At 29.2% G+C, this 26,296-nt stretch overlaps 2 protein-coding genes across 2 annotated transcripts; one reads left to right on the forward strand and one right to left on the reverse strand.

Moving 5' to 3' along the window:
• Nucleotides 1–4,126: 4,126 nt before the first annotated feature.
• LOC113365345 lies at nucleotides 4,127–15,882 on the forward strand. The gene is made up of 7 exons (XM_026606923.1): nucleotides 4,127–4,156; nucleotides 6,212–7,338; nucleotides 7,424–7,820; nucleotides 7,941–8,685; nucleotides 9,064–9,334; nucleotides 15,658–15,755; nucleotides 15,867–15,882. The coding sequence occupies exons 2-7, from the start codon at nucleotides 6,334–6,336 to the stop codon at nucleotides 15,880–15,882; spliced, it is 2,532 nt and encodes an 843-aa protein (XP_026462708.1). The 5' UTR covers nucleotides 4,127–4,156; nucleotides 6,212–6,333.
• A 2,380-nt stretch (nucleotides 15,883–18,262) lies between these two features.
• LOC113365344 (cytosolic purine 5'-nucleotidase-like) lies at nucleotides 18,263–25,924 on the reverse strand (the record flags this gene model as incomplete). The annotated part of the gene is made up of 5 exons (XM_026606922.1): nucleotides 18,263–18,405; nucleotides 19,921–20,124; nucleotides 21,859–22,006; nucleotides 23,161–23,383; nucleotides 25,750–25,924. Coding segments are annotated over 5 exons (882 nt in total), but the record flags the coding sequence as incomplete, so codon positions are not given.
• Between the last annotated feature and the right edge of the window lie 372 nt (nucleotides 25,925–26,296).

The raw sequence follows: 26,296 nt of genomic DNA on the forward strand, positions 1-26,296 counted from the left end.
TGTATTTAAATCTACATTTAACATTTAATAATCGGGCTTAACATCAATAACAAATTATTTTATTGATTTAAAATCAAAAATATTGCACACTACTATTTTGTGATATGATGTTAGTAATAATTGTACTAACTATTATTACGTACTTAATGTTTATATTATATAGTGTATGCATTGCGATATTGTCATAAGATGGATTTTGTTGTAGCCAAAATGTATGGCCAATTATTATATATATATAATATATATATTATATATATATATACATATATATATATAATTTAGTATTTCAAACAATTCATAATGAAAATACTTGTAATTTACTTACTTTTATCTGTAGAGTTTTTCGATTGCCAGCAATATTATTTTGTTAAATTTTGATGTAGGTGGTCACACAAGTACTGAATAGCTTCATAACTCATACAATCCAAGATATATTTAAAGCTTGCAATCTATAACAATCAATCTTATTAGACTATTGTAAGGATAATTTTCATATCATATTTAAAATTCACTCACTGCTTGCAACCATCCATCAAATACTTTACTCCTTGCAATGTAATGCCAGACGACATACAAAGATTTAAAGCATCTAAATTGTGATTTTCTGAAATTTCCTACATGTCTCATCATCAACTCTAACATGCTCAAGACTGAGCTTCTTCAAAATCTTACATCTAGCCAAGCTGATTCAGTGAGTCAATACTAATAACAGCCATACTTAAATCTAAATTTGTAGCTTGCTCTGAAATCTGCTCCAACAGTCACATTAGGACCGCAAAATAATGATTTGCCAATCTATAAAAAATAATATTAGTATTTGTTTATGCACACTGCTACACTTATAAAAGTATGAACATACTTCAGCTTGGGCCATTCTTAATATCATAGCACCTCTAGAAAGAATCTTTCAATACATTTTTGTGTAAAATTTTGCCACCTAAATCTATGCGAAGCCACAAACTTTCATCTTGTGAAATTCTATGCCAACGTTTGCAAACAAGGCTACATTGTGATAACGTTTGCTTGGTAACCATTTGAATATGCTTAATACCATTTCATCAGATATCGATTAATCATATCTGAAAAACAAAAATTAATACTTACAAATTTAAAAATGGATGAAAGATGCCTGATACAAATTCAATAACAAATAAAAATAAAATACACATATTGCCATGTTATCAAAAGTGACATAAAAATTGGTTGGATTACAAAATCAATGACTTTAAATTAATATTAGTAATTTGATGAAGTTAAACAATATTGTTAAAAATAAATTGAAAGTACCAAATATTTGAGGCGAGTTATTATCTTTTCCTATAAATGTAAAAATCTTGAACATTTTGATTTCCCTTGTTTTGTGAAAGTCTATTGTTATATAAGTTGCTTAGGGGACTTCGCTCCACACCACTTGCAGATTTTTGCATATTTATATTTTCATTACTTTTTGGGTTATTTATTTTATTATTTTTCTTACTGCATTTAGACACGGTACTTCTCCTAACTTTCTCTAAGGAACTTTGATATTTTGTTCTATTTGTATGCATGTCTTCATTCAAATTAAAATTGCTTGACACAACCATAAGTGGATTTGTGCAATTTAAATAATCATGATCATTTTCTTTATCCGCTGGACTTGCAGAATTTTCAATCAAACCAAAGGTTTCTGAGTGGGTGAGGACCCTCTGTTTTTTTCTTTACTATTTTGAGATGGAAAGTAATTTGTTATAACTTGCTGTTTACCACCGAGAATTGCTATCACTTTGACTACTATCATTCAATTGTCTTCAAGTACACCTAATCCAATTTCAGCTAATACCTGTAAAGAATGCAGTGGTCTGAGAACTGAATACATAATATACATTTTCAATTAATTTTATCATATGTACCTCTGTTTCACTTTCTTGAATTTTCCATTTGCGATCACTATATGATTCTAATTTTACGCGCGTTTTCTGTAATCAATGTAAAATATTCTTTAATTATATAACCTATAGATAAACTCATTATAAGTTATTAATTAACATTTAATTGTAGTCTAATAAAAGTACCTAGCACTGCCATCACTTTCTCTCGAAAAAGTTGAATTTGAATTTTCTGTATTGCTTAGATTAGCTGGCAATTCATTTTTTTGGCGCACATTTTTGCAATTCCAAAACAAATTTTTGGTACGCTTTGAAGTTTGTTCAAAATGAACAGCTGTTTTCACGTAATGTAGCCACGTGGTCAACTCACAGCTCACTGCAGAACCCACTGTTTCTCAATCTGTCCTTTTTCGATCACTGCTGATGCAATTTTAAGATATGAAAAAATATATTTTATAATTGCACACTAAATAAATTTATATCAACTCATACCATATATTGCAACTTTTGAATCTAAAAATTTATCTGAATTATTTTTTAACAGAATGATAAATCTACCTTCGTTCACACTTTTTATCTTTCTTATTCAATTTAATTTTAAGTTAAAAAAGTTATTGAAATGAAACAGACATAGAAATCATTAGAATTGAATCCTATATAGTATTAATAGTAATAAAGAACGGTGCCCTATTTAATATAATTATTATCTAATATAATTATTATAATTAATTTAATAGAATTTTTTGATAATATTGAAATATCTGTTTTTTAGTATTTTTAACTTCCCGTAGGGCAAGTTCATAGATAAAAGAAGAGTATGGGCAGTTATAGTAATCGCAAAAAAATCGAAAATAAAATTTTTTATATATCTTTACGTTTCAAAACCTTTGAACATTTTGGCATACCTTAGAAAAATGGATGTATGTGTGTGTGTGTGTGCGTGTGTGTACGTATGTGCAGATACAAATTTTCGTCGACGATTGAACACGGATGAGCGATTTGAATAATTCAAAAAACATTCGATTCGTATTGATATGGAGACGTGCTGATTAGTTTTTGGCGAAGGCAGGTCTAGCCGTTCCGAAGATATGGGCAAAAAGTGCCAAAAACGGTAACTCAGTTTTTAAGAAACGGAGCGTCCGATTTGAATAATTTAAAAAACATTTTATTGTATTAACAAGATGAATAACTGATCAAATTTTTATGCCATTTGACGGTCAAAAATGATCATTAGACATATGCACATCAAATTACCAGATATTTTATATGGATTTTAAGAATAAGTATAAATTTTGTTTACATTCCTATGGGTTCCGTACCAATGTTACGCGTTAGACGGCGACGCGGCGCTTTTATTAAAGCAGTACGATTGCTTTGAAAAAAAAATTCATAATTTCCAAATATTTCAAAATAAATGTTGAGAGATGAACAATTTAATATGGTTCAAAATTCATTAAATTTTTCAAATCATTGATCAACTTTTATTGATTATTTTTATTACTCGAATTTTGAATTGCGGTACGGGAAGTTCCAGCAATTTGCCTTAAGGCACGATGCCTTAATGCCTTAGACAGAATTCCACTTACAGCTAGTTTAAGCGTACTATTTAAAAAAAAACAGTCAGCCTTGCATGTAAGAGTTTCTTAAAGTTGGCCAAGATGCAGTCATAGAACAAACTATTTGTATTTTTCCACAGGTTTAGAATTGTGGCAGATTTCAAGCGCACTCAACAGGGCTGCGCGCGACATAGATAAATAAGCATAATAAATGGCGCGCGATTTAGTTATGTATGCTGTATGGCTGTGGTGTGAATATTATTGGTAAACATTCGTAAACATTGTCACTCCATGTACTCCATGTGAAAGTTGAATAGTATGGAATAGTTAAATAAAAACCAGGTGTGTATTCAGTGTTATACATTATTATTTTAATTAACTACAGTTTTAAATTTATTCTACAGTTACAAATGATAATAATTTTTTGTTTTTTTTTTCTCTTTTAAATTAAGTTTTTGACAAGTCGACAGTGTTTTGATTTTTCTAATACTTAACCGAACTAAAGTATTAAATGTTGCAGTTATATTAATGAAACCACTGTATAAACACCTAAATATAAATGGAGTTTTTCAAACGGAGAGGAATCTGATGAAAATGATCTCTCGGTCATACACCATTCAAATGAACTTGAAAATATAAGAAATATGACCACATCCACTCAACTACAGTAAAGATGTTGATACACCACCGAAAAAAAAATAAAAATCAGCAGTACACAAAGCAATGATTGGGATGGTAAGAATATAATAGAAAATTTCAATAAATTTGATTTTAATGTGATACTCATTTTTTTCTATTTTTATTGCCATTTTTTTCTATTTATTTTCAATTTATTATGGTTTGTAGGTATAAGCTATAGCTATAATTATAATTATAATTATCAATTGATGTAGGAACTATTTCACATCTAAGGTTTAAATATTTAGAAATAGGTAAAGCTGTAAATTATTGTGAGCGCTGGTTTTGCTTTGTAGGCTCAGAAAACAATATATTAATTACAGTTAGTAGAATTATAAGTTAATAATTTCAGGGGCATTCAAAAAAATATATGGATTTGTAATGTACTTTTCAAATATATTTATTATTCTATTAATATTTTGATCTTCAATTCATAAAGATATTTTGAAATTCAATTCATAAAGAGGATTTTATTTGTATTGCAATAAATTTAAAATTCTCTATTACTTTTAGATACATTATAATCATAACTTAAATAAAAATTTAAATATGCTGATTTGATTTTTTACAATACGAACTTAAAAATACTGTATTGGAAATGTTTAAATTTTTACTGCACTATAAATTGTTTTGTTGTAAGATTTTCTGTATATGACCATATAAAATTTTAATATTTTCTAGTCATCAAACTCAACATAAAATAGTTGTAGTTAATTAGATCACTCCCAAGCTATGTTCATGAACTTCTACATTTGACATACATTCACACATTAATAAATTTAATAAACTTTTAGAGAAATATAATAAATTTTCTGTTTCCTTAATTAGAGCAAATTCAGTTGATAAATGGTTCAAAATCTTTTCTAATACTCCATTTATCTATAATTTAAAGTATACTTTTTGCTCTTGGTTCTAACTTTTCCTTTCCTCCTTCTAAATCAAAATTTATTTTTTAAAAGTCCTTAGTAATTTGGAGATTGGAATTAGTAAATTAAACGACATTGAAAAAGGAACTAAGTTTAGGTCATTCGCTTGTAATAATCTTTTATCTTTCATTCATCAAATTCTTTTCATTTTCACCATAATTTAATAAATAAACTAGTGGTGTATGGCATCGTGCATTAAGGCAAATTGCTGGAACTTCCCATATCAGAATTAAATATTCAAGGAAAAAAAAAATGTTTGATTTGATATGATTTTTGAAGGACCAATTTGTTGCAAAACACTGTAATTATAATCTTTATGTGTTTATTTTAAATTAATTACGAATTGTACTTGTATTTACAATATTTTTAATGTATTAAGTATCATATAGGAATCGATTTATTAGTTTTTAGCAAAGACAGGTCCAGCCGTTTCGAGATACGAAGCAAAGAGTACAAAAAATGGAAATTAAGTTTTTGAGAGAACAGGGCAACCATTTGAATGATTCAAAAAACTGTTTATGTTGACAAAACGATAGTTTTTTTTAAAAAAAATTATTTGAAAATAAAAAAAAAATCAGATATATATATTTCAAAAAAATTTTTTTTGAATATCGAAAATAATTTGGTTTCAATTTTAATTTTAGCTAAGGTACTTGAAACAAATAACTTTAACTTTGCAATTCAGTTTATATAATTTTTAGTACTATAAGATAAGGTCATTGAATTCTATCTTCGCTTCGAAAGGGATCATTGAGTTTTGTTTATTTACTTTTCATTTAAACTTATATAAACATCATTGTCCAATTTATATGCTCTTATATTTTGTCTGTAAAATACGAATAATGAAAGGTACAGTATTTTTTATATATAATATTTGGAAACATCTTTTATTCTTTGACTATTGTATTATTGTAAGGGAAGTTTCAGCAATTGGACCCAATGCCATACACCACTTATTTTATGATGACTTTGTAATAAACATAGGCGCATTTTTTAAATTCAGGTCGTTATTGCACGCAGCTATTTGTTTTCTTGAAATGTATTTGTAAAATTTAAGGATTTTCTATTTAAATTTCTAATTGATTTTATATTTTGTATATCTCGGTCAAATGGAAGTGTCTTGCATGAATTACTTTAAATGGATTTCAAAAATGATTAAATTACATATAAAAGATTTTATTTTTAGATATTTTAGATTTAGATGGCTATGATAGTTATGAAGAGGAATATCCAGTAGATGAAAAAAATAGTTTCGAGCAAACATGTGACAACTTGAAACTTACAAATGCTCTTATTCAAGAAACACAAATGTTCATAAAAAAAAATGAAGAAAAGATAAATGAGCAGAAAATCACTGATAATTTGCATCTTCGAGAGCATTGTGAAATCTTAAAAAATCAATTATCTGAATTAATATCTCAAAAAAGCATATTGGAGGATACATTAAAAGAGCAAGCGCCTAATTATGTAGAAGACCCAGGTGCTATAATTAATGATAACTTTTTGAATGATACTGTTTTGTCAAATAATAATTTTACTCTTAAACCAAAAGAAAAAACTGCATTAAGAGAACAAGCTCTTGACTATATAGAAGATCCTGATGATAACTTTTTGAATAATACTGTTGTGTCAAAGAATGATTTGACGCTCAAACCAAATGATCAGACGATTTTTAAAATTGAAAATTGCAACAGAAATTCATTGTTATGTCAAGGCTCAAAAAATTGTTCTGGTAGTGATTCAGTTAAAGATACTACATTAGTTGCTTTAAGTGAAATGAGTAATAATGATGTTGAAAATAAAACTGTAATTGAATCTTGTTCCAAAAATGTAAAAAATAATCAGGAAATCGTTGAAGTGAAACTAAAAGAAAAGACTACATTAGAAGAACAAGCGCCTGACTGTGTAGAAGATTCGGATGATGAAATTGATAACTTCTTGAATGAAACTGTAGTGTCAAGGAATGTTTTGACTCTCAAAACAAATGATCAGACGATTTGCAAAATTGACGGCTCAAAAACTTGTTCTGGTAGTAATACAATAACTTCAATTAATGACACTGCATTAGTAGTTTTAAGTGAAACATGTGATAAAGGTGTTGAAGACAAAACTGTTATTGAATCTTGTTCCACAAATGTAAATACTCAGGAAATCATTGATCAAAAAGCACAGGCCATAAACAACACAGTTTGCAATTCAATTAATATTTGTTTTTCAAATGATAAAAATAACGAAATACATGCAGCAAATATTTTACAAAAAGCAGTAATTTCTCCAATAAAAAAGAGTAAGAAAGGAGTGTGTGGAGATGAGGTGGGTTATGCTTTGAATATTTTTTTTATATAGTTATATTGATTACATTTATAAAGTGTTATTAATTAAGTACATTAAATTTTAGGATGTTAGTGACAACTCACTTATTGAAAAGAAGGATTCACAAAGTTGTCTCAAAATTAATAATGTGGCTAAAATTGATTCAAATCAAAATGAAGTTAAAAGCATTGAATGCTTCTCAAATGATGAAATTGCTAATAAAATAATGATAGCTAATAAATCATTTGTTATAAACGAAGAGATTTCTAAAACGTTCCAGGAAATACAAAATATCAACAAAAATGAATCCATAAACCATCTCAAAAATACAGCCGATTACACCATTGATAATAAATATATTATTGCTCAGGAAATAGCAAACAGATATTATAAAAACCCTGAACTTTTACATAGCACAGAAATTTCTCCCACCGATAATCTTATTTTATGTCATAATAATATCGCTACTGAAGAAAAAACAGGTAACTTACAAAGTATATTGTACACAACATTAATAGTAATAAATATGTTAATGATATTTTTGGATATACGAGTAAACTGGTTGCAATAAATTTAGTACAGATGAAAATTAATAATTTCAGGTCAATCAAATTTAATGAATACTTATAATAAGTGTGGAGATTCAGAGAATGCTGATGGGGATACTATTAATTTGAATAATAAAATATCATACCTTCAGAGTGACTTTCGAAATAATATTCAACATCAACTTAGAGAAGTTAAAAGCAGTTTAAAAGAGGATAAGATTAATAATGAACAAAGTAAAAAAATGTCATTTGAAAATTCTATACTCTTAATGAATGAGCCAATTTTAAAAGATCTTAATCATATACCATCCAGAATAAGGTCATGTATTAAATCCTATATTGATGAAAGTAATGATAATAAAAATGTAAAATATCGGTCTGATTTAATACATTTGTGTACTCTATCTGAAACAATAGGTGCTTTACATAAAAAACACTATATTGTGGATAAAATTCAGGAGAAAACAAAACTTCTTTTATCAGATTGTGAGGTATTGATTAATAATATAAGGCATAATTTTATGGAGATGAAACACATGTTGTCAGAATATAATTTTGATTTAATTAGACAAGATAGCCAATTCTTGTATGAGTTGATATATGCAATACATCATAAAGATGTATTAAAGAAAGTAAGAGCACCCTATATCAGTCTTGACTCTAAAGAAAATGAAGACAATGATAATCCAAACTGGAGTGTTTTGAAAGCTTTGGAAACTGATGAAGAGAGATATAAAGCGGTACGCAAACGATGGCTAAACTTGAATGTTCCAGATCCTCATATAAATATGACTTACAGGTAATTGTTTTTTACACACGCACACACACACACATGTATATATATATATATATATATATATATATATATATTCTAGAAATGTTTATTTGCAGCCAAAGAGTTCAAATAAAAAACATTTCAATAATTATTTATTTTGTACGTTCGACCCTTTATGTGTCTCATCAGCGTATTGAACATGCTGCATGATGAAAATAGTAATGAAAAGAAAATGGGCAGCATACAAAATTATTGTATGCTGTCCACGTTTTGGATCTTTTACTTTTCAACTTTGAGACATATGTCAAGAGCATGATTTTGATTATACAAATAAATATAGAAATATATTTATCATTTATTTGTAAATCAAAGCAAATTTTTTAGTTCATATTATTATTTTAGAACTAGAAGATTTCCATTCCTGAACCTGAATAATTTTAAGAATGAATTTATTCCAACTAAGAATCGTACTGTTTCTTTTGAAGTTCTGTTTGATGCAAAGATTAACAAACTTCATGAACAGAATAACAAATCTCTTCAAGACCTGAATCAAGAAGAAATTCGTGAACTGGATGAGTTGTCGTCTCGTCATTATAAAGAGCAACAAGATTCTTTGTTTAGTTATTACAAATATGAACAAGATTTCAGATTGATGTATCAGAAACAAATGGAGGTATTATTCAGTATTTTTTCATATTGTAGAACTAATCATTTTTCTTTAAACTGACTATTATTTTGCAACATTATTAGCACTACTTAATGAAAATATCGAAAGTTATTACGTTTACTAGAGGTAAAATTGCCATCATAATTAATTTGCTGTGATTGAATTATCTTAATGCTTTTATTCTGCCTTGTTTCTGTAAAGGCCGTTGTGAAACGTGTCGAGAAAATTTATAAATTTCAGTAATAATTTATGTATTTGAAAACATATGAATGTTGATTTTTATGGAAAGTAGCTTTTTACCCAAAAAATGCCGTACAAAAACGGTTGGACCGATTTCAAAAATTTAAAAGCCGTTCGATCTATTTCGATGCGGAGCGTTTCTGAGTTTTGTGCGACGATCGGCCGAGCCGTTTCTTTGTAAATCGCAGAAAAGTGAAAAAAAATTCGTCGACGTTTTAGCCCGCAATCCTTAATCGATTTTTTAAATTCAAAAACCGTTCGAAAGATATTGGTTGGGAATCGCGCTGATGAGTTTTTGGTAAAGATCGACCGGGACGTTTTCTTGTAATGAAGTTTTTTTTTTTTAAAAAAAAAATCGACGATTTTTACTATTTTTTTGACGGTGGACACCATAGTCTTCTAGATCATACTAAAATATTACAGCCCTACAACTACTCGTTTAGCTATAAAAATTCGTCAATGTTTGCAAAAATCAGTATCGTTTATTTTTGACATTTGTTAAAATTAGACCTTTCATCGACGTTTGCTCAAAAACGCCTGAACGATTTCAGAAATTAAAAATCAATTTCATGTATTTCAATGGGGACTATCGTTTATCAGTTTTGTGCGATGAACTGCCAAGCCGTTTTTTTGTAATTTGGAAAAAAAGTGTTAAACTTTAAAAAATATTAGTTGAGAATGATACTGATTAATTTTAGGTGAAAATTTACCGAGCCGTTTTCTCATAAATAACTGTTGAAAAACAAATGTAATCTGATTTTTATGAAACTTTTTTTGGCGATATATATCATCTTATAAAACTTACTGAAATATTACGGCCTTACGACAAGTAGTTTTATTTTAAAACTTCATCAAGAGTAGTTTTTTTGACGTTTGTTAAAATTAAAATTAGACGATATACTTGGTATAATGATAGAGTACTTGATCTTAATCAACATACTAAACCATTAAAGTCTTGCAGAAACTGGTTCAATCATAAAAATTGTTGATTTTTTAAAATTTGCTTTTAGAAAATAATCCGAGTTAACGTGTTCGTTTGTTTTCAAATATGTAGTAAATCCACTCGGAATACTTTTAATAACTCAAAAATTAATTTATTTTTTATTGATTAAGTCGATTATTTAAACATTTCGGGAAGTTTATGTAACTTGCCTCAAGGCAAAATACCAATACCAACTACCCAGTAAACACTACTTGTTGCCGCAATATAACTTTTTATGTTACAAAGTTATATAACAAGTGTTAACTAAATGTAATGTACCCGCAATGTATTTTGAAGTTACAAAGTTATATAACAAATGTTAACTAAATGTAATGTACGCGCAATGTATTTTGAAATTACAAAGTTATATAACAAATGTTAACTAAGTGTAATGTAAGCGCAATGTATATCGGGAGTTACAAAGTTATATACATATCTTACCTGATGTTATAAATGTGCAATGTTTTGTTAGAAAATATTTTCCACAACTTTATATTTTAATGAAAAATCGATTTATCTAATTTTTAAATTCCGGATATATATATTTTTTATATCAACCGATTAGATTGATTTAACTAGTGGTGTATGGCATCGTGCGTTAAGGCAAATTACTGGAACTTCCCGTACCAAAAATTAATTTTTTTTCAAAAAAAATTTTTTTTTCAACTTTGAAAAAAATAGATTTTTTAAACAATTTTAGAAAAAATTGAATTTTTTGAAAAAAAAAACTTTAGAAGAAAAATGTTTTTTATGAGATGAAATATCAAAGCGCGTAAGCGCCGCGTTGCTGTTAAACTAAAAAACGATGTTACGGAACCCATAGAATGGTTCTTGAATTATTAAATTCGGACGCTTCGTTCTCTTAAATCTGGGTTACCTGGGCACTTTTTGCCCCGTATCTTCGGAACGGCTGCATCAGCACGCCTCCTTATCAATACGAATCAAATGTTGTTCCCGAAACGTCGACAAAATTTTCATTCTCGATTTTTTTGCGACTACTATAACTTACTACGGGAAGTTATAGTAAAAATTTCAAAGTTTTAAATAAGAAAAATTACATTTCTAAGTTTTCCAAAAATAGAATTTTAACTTCTTCAATTACTTACTTAAAACAAACTATTTTTTTCAAAAAATTTAAAAACTTATAAGGAGAATCCACGCATTGCCCGTCTCGGATTTTGATGAAACTTGGCACAATGCTAGATTTGATGCCCAAACTGACCGTGGTAAAATATTAGAGGCCTGTGAAAAGCGGTTTAAATATAAAAATTAATTAAAGTTTGCATTTTAGCAGCGCGCGTATTGCATACTTTGCAAGCTATTCGTTATTAACAGCAGATTGGCCGAGTGGATATCGTCGTGGAATTCTAATTTTTGCTCCGGGGTTCAATTCCCAATTCAGATATAATATTTTTTTATTATTTTTCTTTGATATTTATAATTTCACGTGTAAATAATATTAACATTTATTTGAGTTTTCGATTAATTTTATATTTTTCGCTTAATATTCCATAATGAAGTCCTCCGTAACACCTGTAAATTTTTATTTTGATATTACTTATAAATTTATATCTTTTCTTCCGTATTATTGTTGTTATTAATACAAAATTATAATGTTTCAGAAATCACTTAATATTTATATGATCGTAAGTTTTATAAGTAATATCAAAATAAAAATTTACAGGTGTTACGGAGGACTTTATTATGGAATATTAAGCGAAAAATATAAAATTAATCGAAAACTCAAATAAATGTTAATATTATTTACACGTGAAATTATAAATATCAAAGAAAAATAACAAAAAAGTATAATAAAATTTTTGAATTTAATTAAACGTTTTAAACGTTTAACAGTTGTCTTCCTTTTTCGGCAGAGGGACTCAGACTCAGGAGTCAGGTTTCCCAGAGTGCATTGCGCCCTGTAGCCTGTACGCTGTACGCCATTTTGATTTTATACTCTGTCATATGTGAGGATGTATACATACTATAGTTTTCACCACGCGTTAGGTGCATTGCGGATTCGAATTCTCAGAATACATTATTTCATTATTTGTTGGAGTCAGAACGAACACGAGGGACGTGCTCATCGAAAATACTTTTATCATATTTCGTTGTCAGGAATGTGATAAACAGTGTACATTTAATATTTCCTTTTAAAATGGTATCATGAATTATCATTAGATATAAATGTATTTCGAAATTGAAATGTAATATGTTGAAAACAAGTCAGGTAGCGCTACGCAATATGTTAATCAATTGTATTGTTGAAAATTATTTGCCATTTCATATTGAAAAATAGATCTTCGATCATTATGTACATGAAAATATAATCACGCGTTTTCAAAAGTAAATGACAAATGTCGATTCGTCTTGACCTGAACTATAGATCTATCCTTAAAAAATTGGGAGAAAAAATTTACCTCACGTCGTTTGGAAATTATGAGCTTTTAGGTGCAATCTAGAGCACCTGCACTAAAGCTTTAGGTTTCACTCAAAACCCCATAATTTCCAATGTGAGATTTTTTATTCTATTTTTTTTCAAGACAGCCATGATCATACTTTCACCCCCATTCGGCTTGACGTTGATTTCAGGTACACCCTATATAATACAGTACATAAAATGACTAATATATTATATATTAAAAAGGCAATATATGTATATCATTTTTTATGTATAAGTTATAGATAGTAACGGACAAAAATCGAAAATAAATTTTTTTGCTTATCTTCACGTTTCAGAGGTTTCTGAACATTTTTGCATATCCCAGAAAAAATGGATGCATGTGTGTATGCGTGGAGACAATTTTCGTCGACCGAATTGAAAAATTAAAAAAGCAATCGATTCTCATTGATAGGGAAATGTTGTGATTAGTTTTTGGCAAAGGCAGGTCCGGACGTTACGGAGATACGGAGCCAAGAGTGCAGAAAATAGAAACCAAGTTTTTGAGTGAACCGAGTATCCGATTTGAATGATTCGAAAAACATTCTGCTTGCGTCGGCAAAACAATGCTTTTTGGATTTTTTTTTATTTCAATTTTTTTTCAAAAAATTTTTTTTTTTTTTGTATTTAGAAAATAATTCAGCTTTTAATTTTAATTCTGGATAAAGTTCTGAAGCTCACTTATATACTTTAAATAAATAATTTTAACTTTGTAATTCAGTTTTTATAATTTTTATAAATATTAGAAAATCAATTTGCCTTAAGACACTTTTGAAATCGGGTAGAAACAATTTTATCGATATTCTTACAATTAGCTTTAGGCCGTATGGCCTTTGTTTCTGCGGACTTTATCAAATATTTGAAACAAAGTTTGAAAACAAACTAATTTGCTATGATTTTGTAATTTTCATAAAGAATTGTCAATATTGTTATAAATCTGGCGGTTATATAGCTATTGATAAACAGCTATTTCCGAACAAATTGTGATGTAAGTTAGAATTATTCCGTCGAATAAAAAGAGATTATAGCTAAATTACGAAGCGAATGATTTTCATCGTTAATTTTCCCTTTAGATAATTGTACTCAGACAACATAAAGCAATGATAAACATTTATCATTTATCATTAGGAAAACTGTTCATATGTAGACATAGCGGGTCAAATAACGAGAAAACTTGCTATAAATTCTGACAATAAGTGTTGTGAATGACCAATCTAAGTGTTTTTCAATATTCTTTATCTGGCACAAATATCTCAGAGTTGTACAATCAAAGCTAAATGTCTCGAATTTATACAGAATTGCTTTTTACTGAAACAATAAAACTAGGCACCGATATTCGTGAAACTCGTGAACAATTAAGGAAAAGAACAAATACGAAAAACTCATTGATTAAGTATAATACAGATATTTGTTTCCATAAGTGGTGTCAAATTGAATACTGTAGAAAAAAAAAAACATGAAAATTTGCTCTAGTTAGTCTAAATGTAAAAATATGCGTGCGGAATATGTATATTACTTGCACTTACAATTAGATGTCAAAATGCGGTGACTTAAACATTCGTATTTATAACGTTTATGAAAGAAAGTATGTTTATCAAATAAATTATATTTTCAGAATTATTAAGAATTCAACTATCATAGTTTACAACACATTCGTGTCGTGTCATTTGACCCGCTTTGGTAGAAATAGTATAGAAAAGAGTCGGTATAGAAAAGACAAAAGAGTGTTAAATAACAAAAATATGAATTTTTCGATTTTCATGTTTTTTACATAAAAATATGTGTTTGAAGATGTTATGTTATTATTGAATATGGCGTTCAAAGTTACGATAAAATTGCATTGAGTGCTTATATGATAGTATGTTTGTATACGAGACTGAATAATAGTTACATCAATAATATTTCAGTTTCAAACTTTATTGCTAATATTGTTTACATAGTATGGTAGAGTGTAAAATATGATATAAACCTAAAAATGTATGATACAAACTATTTTTGAAAACGCGATAAAATAAATATAGATTTTTTTCTTTATAATTGTAAAAAAGGTCTTCTACGTAGAAGCTCTGTACGAGAGTATTTTCCAAATGAGTGTAAAATGTTTTTTTTTTTAAGTGTTGACTGTTACAAAACAACTGTGCATTTTATATAAGAAAATATTTTATTTAAAAGAAAATAGAAATTTCAAAGTATTAAATGGGCTAAACAAAGGAATTGGTATACAAGTGCTTCTAAAAAAAAATGTGTTAAGGTTGGACTTCAATGTATGCAGGTAACAGCTCTTAGAGAACTGTTATCAAGGTAGCTATGTGGTGCCATATTATCGACAAAAAACATTAAGATGAAGATGAAAACTGCTACGCATTACTAATTACTAGAGACTATGATAAATGGGGCGACTGTTACCATTAGAACTAATATAATTCCACTTATTCATTTCATTTTTAATGCAGTGTAATTATTATATGTGCTGGAAGCCAGAATCTTGTCATAATACCGAATCAAAAGTGAACAAATTTTTACGAATCATACATATATATTTTGTTTGAAAAATATCATGTGTACATAAACGAAAAAACTTGTTAAGATAAACGTGTACACATATGTATATTATTTTTTATATTTTTAATGCAATATGTGCAGTAATTTAATATTTTTTATAATTAGGAGACAAGATTTGCAAAAGAAAAATTTGGTCAACAAAGGCGGATGATATTGACTGAAAAAAATTTTAAACTACGCTTATTAGAGTCCGAAAAAAAGATGTAAGTATCTACTTTTAACTTACAATGTATGTTATATTTTATTTATATTTGATATGCGATAGAATTTTTTAGTCGCAATTTAATTCAATTGGTAAAACATATTTATTATAGGCGCAATCGTTCTTAAAATTTTATGACGGATTAAACGGCCAGAGGGCTTTGAAGATATCTGAGGATGATTTGCAAGAAGAGTTGGAAATTGATGAAATGCTTTCATTATACTCTAATTTTTATAAATAATATTTTATATAAGTTACATTAGAAAATTTCTATGAATTGTTTTTTTTTGAAAATTTTATTGTCGTTCAACAATTATTTTTTATGAATGTTATTTTAAAATGTTTTTATTAATTGCCAAAGAAATAAACATGATCTCATACTTTGATTAGTTGTACTCTAATGTTATACATTATTATATAAGCATGAAAAAAAATCTTAAAAAACAAAATCTTCTGACCAGAGGTCTTGAAAATTGACAGATATGAATGCAACATGATTTTTTATTTTTAATTTTGCCCTGTTGTGGTGATGTTTTCTGACAAGTGCTAGTGACTAAGTTTGTGTGATTCTCGAGCCGGATTTTATAATTGTCTGTTATTGTGTTAATGTCGTTTTTACATATTAATCAATTCGGTACATACCTTGTGGCATTCAAAATTGTTTTTAGTAATTTATTTAGGCATCTCTGAATTTTCAAACTTTTGATTTTGAAGCTGAATCCACATTCAATGTAACATTTTTCTCATATGAAGATTATATTTTATTAATACGTTTAGACTTTTTACTTTTAAATATAATCCAGTCTTTATGCTGGGTTCTGGATAATTTGTTTTGTATGAAACTAGGTGATATTGTCAGTTTATGTTGAACAAAGCTTACACCGACATTGTCATCGTCATTGGGTTATTTATCCTGACAATGAAGACCTAACAGATAATCTTCTTTTGTAAAAATTTTTAAGATACTCTATAAATGCGCGTTTCACGTGATTTAAGTGGTTAGGGGTACTTAGAGGCAGGGAAAAGTGAGAATTTTCAGTATTTTTTTTGTTATTAAACGACGTTTTTTACAAAAGTACAAAAATAGTATTGCGGCATTATTATACAATGTTTTGACTTGACGTAACAAAAAATTCAGAAAAAAAATATTTCCGAAGTTATAGCTGTTTTTGCTGACCCAGTTTAAAAAACGGTTCTCGCGGTGACAGTCATAACTCCTAGGAGATTCATCTAAAATCAACCAAATAAAAAAACATAGTTTTATAAATAGATAATTCTGGGCCTAATCGAAGCTTTTCGTTTTTTTGCAAAACTTAACAAAATGGCGGCATGAGAAAAAAAAATCTAGATTTTTGGGAAAAAATCAACAGTTAATTGGTCTTAAAAAAATTGAATTTATGGAAAAATAAAAATTATTCGTTCAGGCTCGAGTTTATTATGTATTCTGAAAGCTGTATAAATTTCATTATAATCTACTTAGCGGTTTTTGAGTTACAGTTGTCACCAGTTCAAAAACAGTTTTGGGAAAAACGCGTTTAAAGTTTCACATTGAATTTGCGTACAGAAATGCGAATTATAGGTTTACTTAAGCCGAGTCATCTATTTCTGGGCCATGTAATAGTTTATCAGTCATTGTGCAAGTTTCCAAAATTTCCATTTGCTGTTGCCTACGAAGCAAACGATCTGCCACTTTCACACGTGCAGCATCCAATTTTTCAGCATACCAATGGAAATTATACCCACAATTAGTTTCTAGGGTATCCATACCATTAATAATGATTATGTATATGTATTCTGAAGTTTGTACGATAGTAAACTAGTATTCACGGTTTTGGGCATATTTTTCAATCTATTTTCAATTTTTTCAATTTTTTTCTGATTATGGATTCAATCTTGAACTACATATCTTGAAAGTGAATTATCATTGCTGATATCGTAAATCGGTTTGAAAGCTTTTAAAACATCAGGAGGTAAGGGAGAATAATCTTGAGTATAAGTATCGAGCTCTCCACTTGCGTCAGCGCGCTGGTAAGAGTCCAATGACTCAAAAAGTAATCATAGGATCAACTTGAAATTTTCAGAAAATATTTTCAAGATATTACACTTAACGAAAATGCAAAAAAATAAAAATCGATTTTTCAAAAATTTCAAGTACCCCTAACTCCTTAAGTCAATATATAGTCTCAAGGAAAGTAATTATTATTATAAATAGAAATAATTTTTTATAAGTTTGTTAACATGATTTATTTGTATATGTTCATGACATTATTTGTTAATAATTTGAATGAAAAACGATTTATGAATATATGAATTATTTTATTAACTATGTGCATAAACTTTTTATTTTATTATATAATATATTATATACTATATATATATATATATATATATATATATATATATATATATATATATATCTGCGCGATTTGTAGAAATCAAGAAATTGAATCTATTTCATCTTTCCTTGCATAATAAATATACTATTTGATAAACATTTATTTTCGAAATAGAATAGATATTCAATTCTCTTGATTCTTGTCGAGCGATTTTTTGTCTTCATCGTCCGAACAATCTTCATCGTGGTTATGAGTTACGGAGCGTGGTGTTTCTGGTCTATGATGCGGAATCTGCGAATTCATGCGTTCCAATATCTAAAATTTGAAACAAAAGTATGAGTAAAATCCTAGATGTTTTTGTAAAATATATGGGATGCGATTGAACTAACCGATAAGTTATGATACATTGCTATAATTTTCTTTTAAACTTAATTTTCTTTTTGTTTATTAGCGCGAGTTGCGGTCTGGCTCATAACCGTGTACGATCTTCACGACTTTGCACCTATCACAAAGCTGTTTCAGACACATAAAAATCAAATATTCTTTCTAAAATATTTAGACAGTTAAGGAAAGTATCAAGGTGATTAACCGGATTAAAATAATAATAATAATAATAAACCATTTAAATTATTAATGATATAATCATGTCGATAACGTGATCTTAAGTATGGAACCTTAATAGTTTAATTATTGACACTTACTTAAGAAAAATATTACTTCCAAGTGTTGGACTAAGCTTGAAGTCGAGTTACTTCGATAAATAATTGGAAACGATCTGATTTTAGTGCTCAGAAGTCTTTACGCATAAAACCATTATCCCAGCTTGCCATTATTATTTGTTGTTTTTATTAACTGAAATCATTGTTTTAGCTTGGCTTCAGCAGAATTTTATTGCATTAGTATTTTTTAAGTTAAGCATTTGAATATAGGTGAATTATTTAAAAATATGGGAATAATGAACTTCTCACAGCGGCGCGTGCTATTCATTTGGCATTTATGATTCCGTTTGTCAAAATTATATTCACATCTTTAACAGAAATCAGACTTTCCGTTCTATGAGCTTTTATGCTCAAACTTCTTCTTTTTACGAAGTATTTAAATTACAACCCAACGGTTAAACTACTTATATTTGACAAAATTTCACTATTATTCTTCATCTTCTATTGCTCATACATACTTAATTAGGTGCCGCATTGCTAAAAAAGGACTGTTTTTACTTGGAAGCGTATTTTGTATCTATATTTCCTTGTGAAAATCGATATCGTAGCTCGATATCAGTATGATTACGAAAAACAAAATTTGATTGTTTTCAAACCACATTCTAATTTTTTCGATATTTTACCACATAATTATAGATTTTTTTGTGAGATGACTCATAAATTTATTTCAATAACATAGTCAAGACGATCATTATCAATATTTATCACCATTGCTAGGCTTTTGAACCTGAAATAATATTTTCACAAAGTGCGAACTTCATGGGCTGTTGTGATTTGACAGTCACATAATTTTTAAAAAGATTTTTTTTATCTGCATATCATTATTTATTATTATTTATATAATTATTTGTTCTCCTACTTTCGAAACAAAAATTCGGCACATAGAAGGTTATAATGCAAACCAAAACCTAAGTATGTTACAAAAGTCCATATAATTTTAAGAGTAAATAAACACTTAGACATATTTGGCAACTGTTTACTATTGTAAAGTATATTATTAAAAAAGAACTATTATATTTTTGTAGATGCATTTTTTTGGCATTTAAAACGCAAATGATAGAAATCTTGAAAGCAATAAAGAAAGATAATAATGTTGAATTCCAAAATATACCTTTCCGGGCGTAGCTGTATTATCCAAGTCGTTCGCGTTTCTTGTTCTCGATGATACCATCTTGGGATCCATAATAAAGCTTTGCTCGTGTGCTACAGTTGATTCATGTGGAAGAAGCATTGATGGCGCTCGAAACATGAATGAGAAGGGGTAGTAAATCAAATTAGAGAATGTTGCCGCATACAGATCTGCATATCTTACGACCTGGAAAATAATTATTATTAATAATGACATAATTACACTATATAAGAAGCATTTTTCTCTAAGGCTAGTTACATGAAATTCCCGATATGTTTAAACAATCGATATAATCAATATTGAATTTGTGTATGATCTATCTGCCTAATAGTCTACTTGTTTACTTCATTAAGATTCTACCTGTGTAATTGTCAACTTGTCTTCTTTTATACCTGCCTACCTGTCCACCCGTTTACCTTTTTGCTTGTGTATCTAATAACCTCTGTCTATCTGCCTGCTAGTGTGTACATATAGAATAATAATGACTGGTAATGATTATTTCAGACCACCAAAAATATTTATTTTAACTTTTTCCCTGCAACTACCAAAACCGCTGCACCTGTCTTAGTAAAAAAATCTCTTCGCCAATACAAGTAAAATGTTTAAATCATTCGAATCTGATGCTTTGTTCACTCAAAAACTGTCATTTTTTTTCTCTTTGCCCTCTGTGGCTGAACATGTCTTTTCCTGAAAACTAATCAACGTCTCGAAATCAATACGAATCGAATGTCTTAAAAATCATTCGAGCCGGTTGATCCGTGCGCTCGAAATCGTGGATGAAAAAATTGTATCTATACAAGCACATATATACACTCACAGACAGAACACGTTTGTGCAGTAGTTAAGGTTACTCTAATGTTGGTGGCCCAAAACAAAGCAGAAGGATATTACTACCTTCAGTGGTTACCAAGGTGCTAACATATGTTGTTTCCTTATTTCGCACAATGTCGGAGGAACCACAGTGTGTCATTTCAGAAACTCTGCCTCTCTTAGTATTAGCAGATGAAAGAAGAAATCACAACCCAGAAAAATTAAAAACAGAAGAACCGCAGCCACAGTGAAGGAAAGATGGACGCATAGTCTTAATCTAAATATCAAAGCTAAATCGCAAGCTTGGAGGAGTTAAATTTTATGTTACACAAATGATGTAAGGGTACGACTGTTTTCGAGCCTACCTTCACCGCTTCAAGAACGATAACTCGCCGGTTTGCCCATATTGTTTAGGCGAAATCGAAATAGCCGAGAAAGGGTTTTTCGTGTGCCTTGTGATTTAGTGCACAATGGGGTGGTGTAGAAGTGATGTTAACCAGGAGAATTACTCGAGATACTCTCGTGGAAGTGATGTTTTTAATATGTGATCAGATGTTTCACATATAAAGTACGAAACGATTTCAAGTCAAATAAAAATTTGATTATAATAAGGCACCAAAAGTGCACCTTTCTGATGTCTCTTTGATAACACGTTTCGACAAAACGATTGATCGCACAGTAAAAACATAGCTGTTTAACAGTTTGTTACTACCATTTTTTTTAAATTAATATATATAGTAAAATATAATATAAAATTTTAATAATTTCCATATGGTGATCCGATCGTCTAACAAGTTGCGATAAGTTTAAAAATTCCTATGAACGAGTTCATTCAAATTTCCAGTTTTGCGCGAATGAACTGAGGTCGACGGTAACCATTACATTAAATGGTTAACATACCATTACCTTAAGCTTCTAAGTCAAATAAATTAAAAGCAATAATTATCACACAATAATATGAGCGAAAATTGATTTTGATAGTCATTATTAACCGAGTAATATTAATAAATACAAATACATATTCTTATATTGTAGTCAATTTTTTTGGGGTGGATAAATATTATTCTTTGATTAGTATAACATTTATATTAATTGATTTATTTCACTTACCTGAGATGAGAAGAAGGTCTGTCGTGAACCGGACCTAAACAGAGAGCCCATCATGCCATATGCTAAATCCATTTTATGTGTAACGTCTCTTATGGAATTACGAAGTTTGCTTATGTCCGGTTTTTCTTTATTACTTGAATCCAAATCTCTAAAAAGGGAAATGTATTATTTCAATAAACAAGTTCGATGAAGAAATTTTGGATGTTATTCCGAATCGGAAAGGATAAGGATTCAAAGAAAATCATATTTTAGCTATTTATCTGAAATTACTTATAATTTTTTATATTATTTGTAATTAAAATTGCAGCTTAAACAAAGGCTTAGTTGTGCCTTCATATCATGCGCCACATAAAAGACAATGTTCTGGAAAACTTAACAACTGTACCTAAATGATATAAAGAATATCATTATCACCCTATCATGATTATTATAATGTAGGCAATAACTGTACCTAAATGATATAATGGATATCATTATCACCCTATCTTTCAAAGTCTTTGATTTTTTTAAATCGATTCGGTAGTATGAGCTTAAATGTGGACGAAAAGTTTAACACTTTTTTCAAATTTCAAAGAAATGGCTCGGCCGATCGCTGCACAAAACTGAGAAACAATAATCCACATCAAAATACATCGATTGACTTTTGAAGTTTTGAAATCGGTTCAGGTGTTTTTGAGCAAACTTTGATGAAAGTTATAATTTTGACAAACGCCAAAAAAACGACACTAAATTAAACGATTTTTTAAAATTAAACGACTTGTCGTAGGACCGTAATATTCTAGTATGATCTATAGGAGTATGGTATCTACCGGCAAAAAAAAATCATGAAAATTGTCTAAAAAATTTTTTAACACCTTATTACAAGAAAACGGCCCGGCCGATCTTTACCGAAAACTAATCAGGTCGATTCCCAACCAATATGTTTCGAACAGTTTTTGAATTTTCAAAATCGATTCACAATTGCGGGCTAAAACGTGGACGAAAAATTTTCACTTTTCTGCGATTTACAAAGAAACGGCTCGGCCGATCGTCGCACAAAACTTAGAAACGCTAGTCCTCATCGAGATACATCGAATGGCTTTAAAATTTTTGAAATCGGTTCACCCGTTTTTTGAGAAAACGTCGATTTACGGCAAAAAATCTGTTCACACACACACACATACTTTTTGCAAATTTGGTCTCATTCGATTCATAATGGCTTGAAACGTCGAGAAAACGTAAAATTAGCAATTCAGTTTTTTTATGAAAACATAAACTTCTCCTTCGGGAAGTTAATAAGAACCAGTCTATGTTAAAACTCACTTGTAGACATCTCCGAGCATCACATCTAAATTTTGAAGATCTTCAAAAAGTTGACATTTATCTGTCCAAACATGTAGCTCGTGAACTAATTCAGGAACGACCAGAAATGTTCTCCAACCACGAATCTTTTTTGATTTTAAAATATCGCCAAAGATATGATCGCCTATGTACAAAACATCTTTACCTTTAGCTCCTATAAGTTCAGTAAATACATCACTCGATCCTGCAAATATGAAAGATTTGCTATAATATTAAATAAACACGATTAAAATGGACTAAAAACTATTAACCCTCCGTCGGTCGGAGTGGTCTGGCCAGACTTTTTTCGACTTCAATTTTAAAAAAAATACTTCTAGTAATCCTATCGACTTGTAATTTCTTGACTTTTTCTAAAATTTCATTAGCTGTCGATCAATGAAATCAGGATGAAAAAATGTACAGAAGGATAATTATAAGCATATTAACTTTTTTATACTTCGAACGGTCGGAGTGGTCTGTCTAGACCAACCATACGCGTCTGAAATATGACGCGTTTTGATTAGACTTTTGTCTTTCTTCTGGTATTTTCTATTCAAACTGCGTTTTATATTATTTGCTATGTGTTGTAACATGAATGTTGGTATTTACACGTACACAAACCTATCAAACTTATTGGTTATCGCAAACATTGAATATCAGATGAATAATGCGCACATTATCAACAATTTTTCTACCGGTTCTGCGTTCGAAACTTTTTTTTGCAAACCTGCAGCCGTAATTATGCAGTTCAATTGAAATTATATTTTCACTTTGAGTTTTACAGCTCATTCCAAAGGCGACCACCTCATTTCGTTTTCATTTGAATTTCACATTCATTTCGAAGGTACCGAAGAAGAATAAATATTGTTTTTCATTAATATAAAACAGAAAAATTAACAAAAAAGCGACGATTTTTTTATATTTCTATGATTTTTTTTAAATATTTTTATTAGAGGCAAGCTCAACACATGCAAAAAACGGCAAGAAAAAGAAAAAATCAAAACTATAAATATTTATTTCTAATAATCGTTATTATATAAGACACCAAAAACTCATTTATCTCATATGCATGTAAAATGAATGGTGGTCCAGCCAGACCACTCCGACCGTTCGAAGGAAAATAAATATCCGACCGACGGAGGGAGGGTTAATATATTCCTAGCATTTTGAGCATGAGATTTATTTCCAACGATGTTATATTATACTTATTAATTTAATAAGAATGATTGAGATACGTCCTGATTAGTTCCAGCCAAAAGACGAGATAAAAAACTGGTAAAATTTTTGGAAGGCGGGTCTAGATGTTTGGGATATTCAATAAAATGGTACAAAAATTGACATCTGTCGATCGAAAAAGATCATTACACATATTCACATCGAATTATAATATATTTTATAGAGATTTTAATAAGTAAACATTTTTTTCACATTTCTATGGGTTTTGTGATAATGTTTAACTGCGACTATATTTCATTCATTGCGTTTCTATATTTCATTTATATTTCTTCTCTAAAAGAGCTACGCAGCCAGTTGCGTTGTTTGCTTTGTTTGCTTTGTTTTAAAAAGAATTCAAGATTTAAAAAAAAAATCAAAATTAGATTTGAAACACATTTTTTTAAAAACTTCTAAATTCTCAAAAATGTAATTTTTTCAAAGTTTTCAAAAAATGTTGCTTTTTGAAATTTTAATTTTCGGTACGGAAAGTTCCAGCAATTTGCCTTAAAGCACGGAGTTGAACTTTAGCACCATTATTTGAATTTTAGATTTATCTGATTTAAATATTTTAAACATTTAATTTTTTTATTATTTATGATGGGGGGACGTGCGGATTAGTTTTTAACAACGGCAAGTCTAGCCGTTTCTGAAATAATGAGCAAAAAGTGCTCAAAAAGAGCAAAGTGATGGTAATTTTTGAAAGAACGGGACACCGGATTAGAATGATTAAAACAATCGATTCGTATTGACGGAGTGAAAAACTGACTACATTTCTGTAAAGGCGAGTCCAGCAGCTTCGGAGATGCAGAAATGCCATTTGATGGTCAAAAATAGTCTTTGGACATATGCACATCAAATTATAAGTTATTGACGGAATGAAAAATTGATTGGATTTTCATTATAGCTCAATCAAATGTCCTCGACTTCTTCGGTAAACATTCGGTTCGTAATGTCGGCGAGATGTGCTAGTTAGTTTTTTCGAAAGGTAGGTCTTTCGGAGGTACGGAACAAAGCTGTAGAAAATGTTTATGCAGTTTTTGAGAGAATGGATCATTCGATTGAAATGATTCAAAAATTATTCTTATATTCCCTTAGTTGGCGGTGTGAAGAAATGATTGGTTGTTGGGGAAAATAAAGCAAAAATATTATTTTAGAAAACATCTGAAATAAATATCAGATTTTATTAGAATTTCAAAAATGTGAAAACGTATCAAGTTATTCTAAAAGTTTCAAAATTTTGAAAGATTTGAAAGTTTCCTTATATAGTTAAAGTATATGATTTCAACTTTGCAAATCAATTCCGAACTATTTCATTTTCACATCATTCTTATAAGAATGAGATAAAGTAGTACTTACCGCCACTATAGACTTGACCAGGTTGTAATGGTCCCATATGCGTGCCCACTTTTAACGATCCTGTTCGAGTGTCAACCTGACGCAAAATTGTACCTTCGCCAAAGAAAAGAGGTTTGTGTGCATCTACCACTATTACGCCAAAGTAAGTTTTCCAGTCTCGATGAGGATCGTCTGGCTGTAATATCAATATTATTAAGTTACAAAATTATATAGTTTAAGCTAACGATATGCGATATTATTCATCTTATGCTTCTATAATTACTAACTAAATAATTATACTTTGTTTTCAATTAGGCACAGGCATATGTACATTTTTAATTAAGCAAGAATGTCTGTTTCTGCGCTAAAATTCTGTTGATTTTATTATACAACAGTAATGAATTTATTTCGATTACAAAAATGAAGTGTTTTTTAGTTGAACTTATCTAAAGCCGTTTCTTTGCAATTTGAAAAAAAGTGTTAAACTTTTCGTCCACATTTGAGCTCATCCTACCGAACCGATTTTAAAAAATCAAAAACTGTTCGAAAGATATTAGTTGGGAATGTA

Source organism: Ctenocephalides felis, unplaced genomic scaffold, assembly GCF_003426905.1.
Source record: "Ctenocephalides felis isolate EL2017-DRISC unplaced genomic scaffold, ASM342690v1 CF-g0.4_SCAFFOLD_00909, whole genome shotgun sequence".
NCBI lineage: Eukaryota > Metazoa > Arthropoda > Insecta > Siphonaptera > Pulicidae > Ctenocephalides > Ctenocephalides felis.

What these genes read in the sequence shown, in the direction of transcription:
- LOC113365345 (XM_026606923.1), top strand. Translation starts at nt 6,334, where the DNA reads ATGTTCATAAAAAAAAATGAAGAAAAGATAAATGAGCAGAAAATCACT. An exon ending in CGCTACTGAAGAAAAAACAG is followed by an intron (nt 7,821 to 7,940) that starts GTAACTTACAAA and finishes TAATAATTTCAG; the next exon opens with GTCAATCAAATTTAATGAAT. An exon ending in TGTATCAGAAACAAATGGAG is followed by an intron (nt 9,335 to 15,657) that starts GTATTATTCAGT and finishes TTTTATAATTAG; the next exon opens with GAGACAAGATTTGCAAAAGA.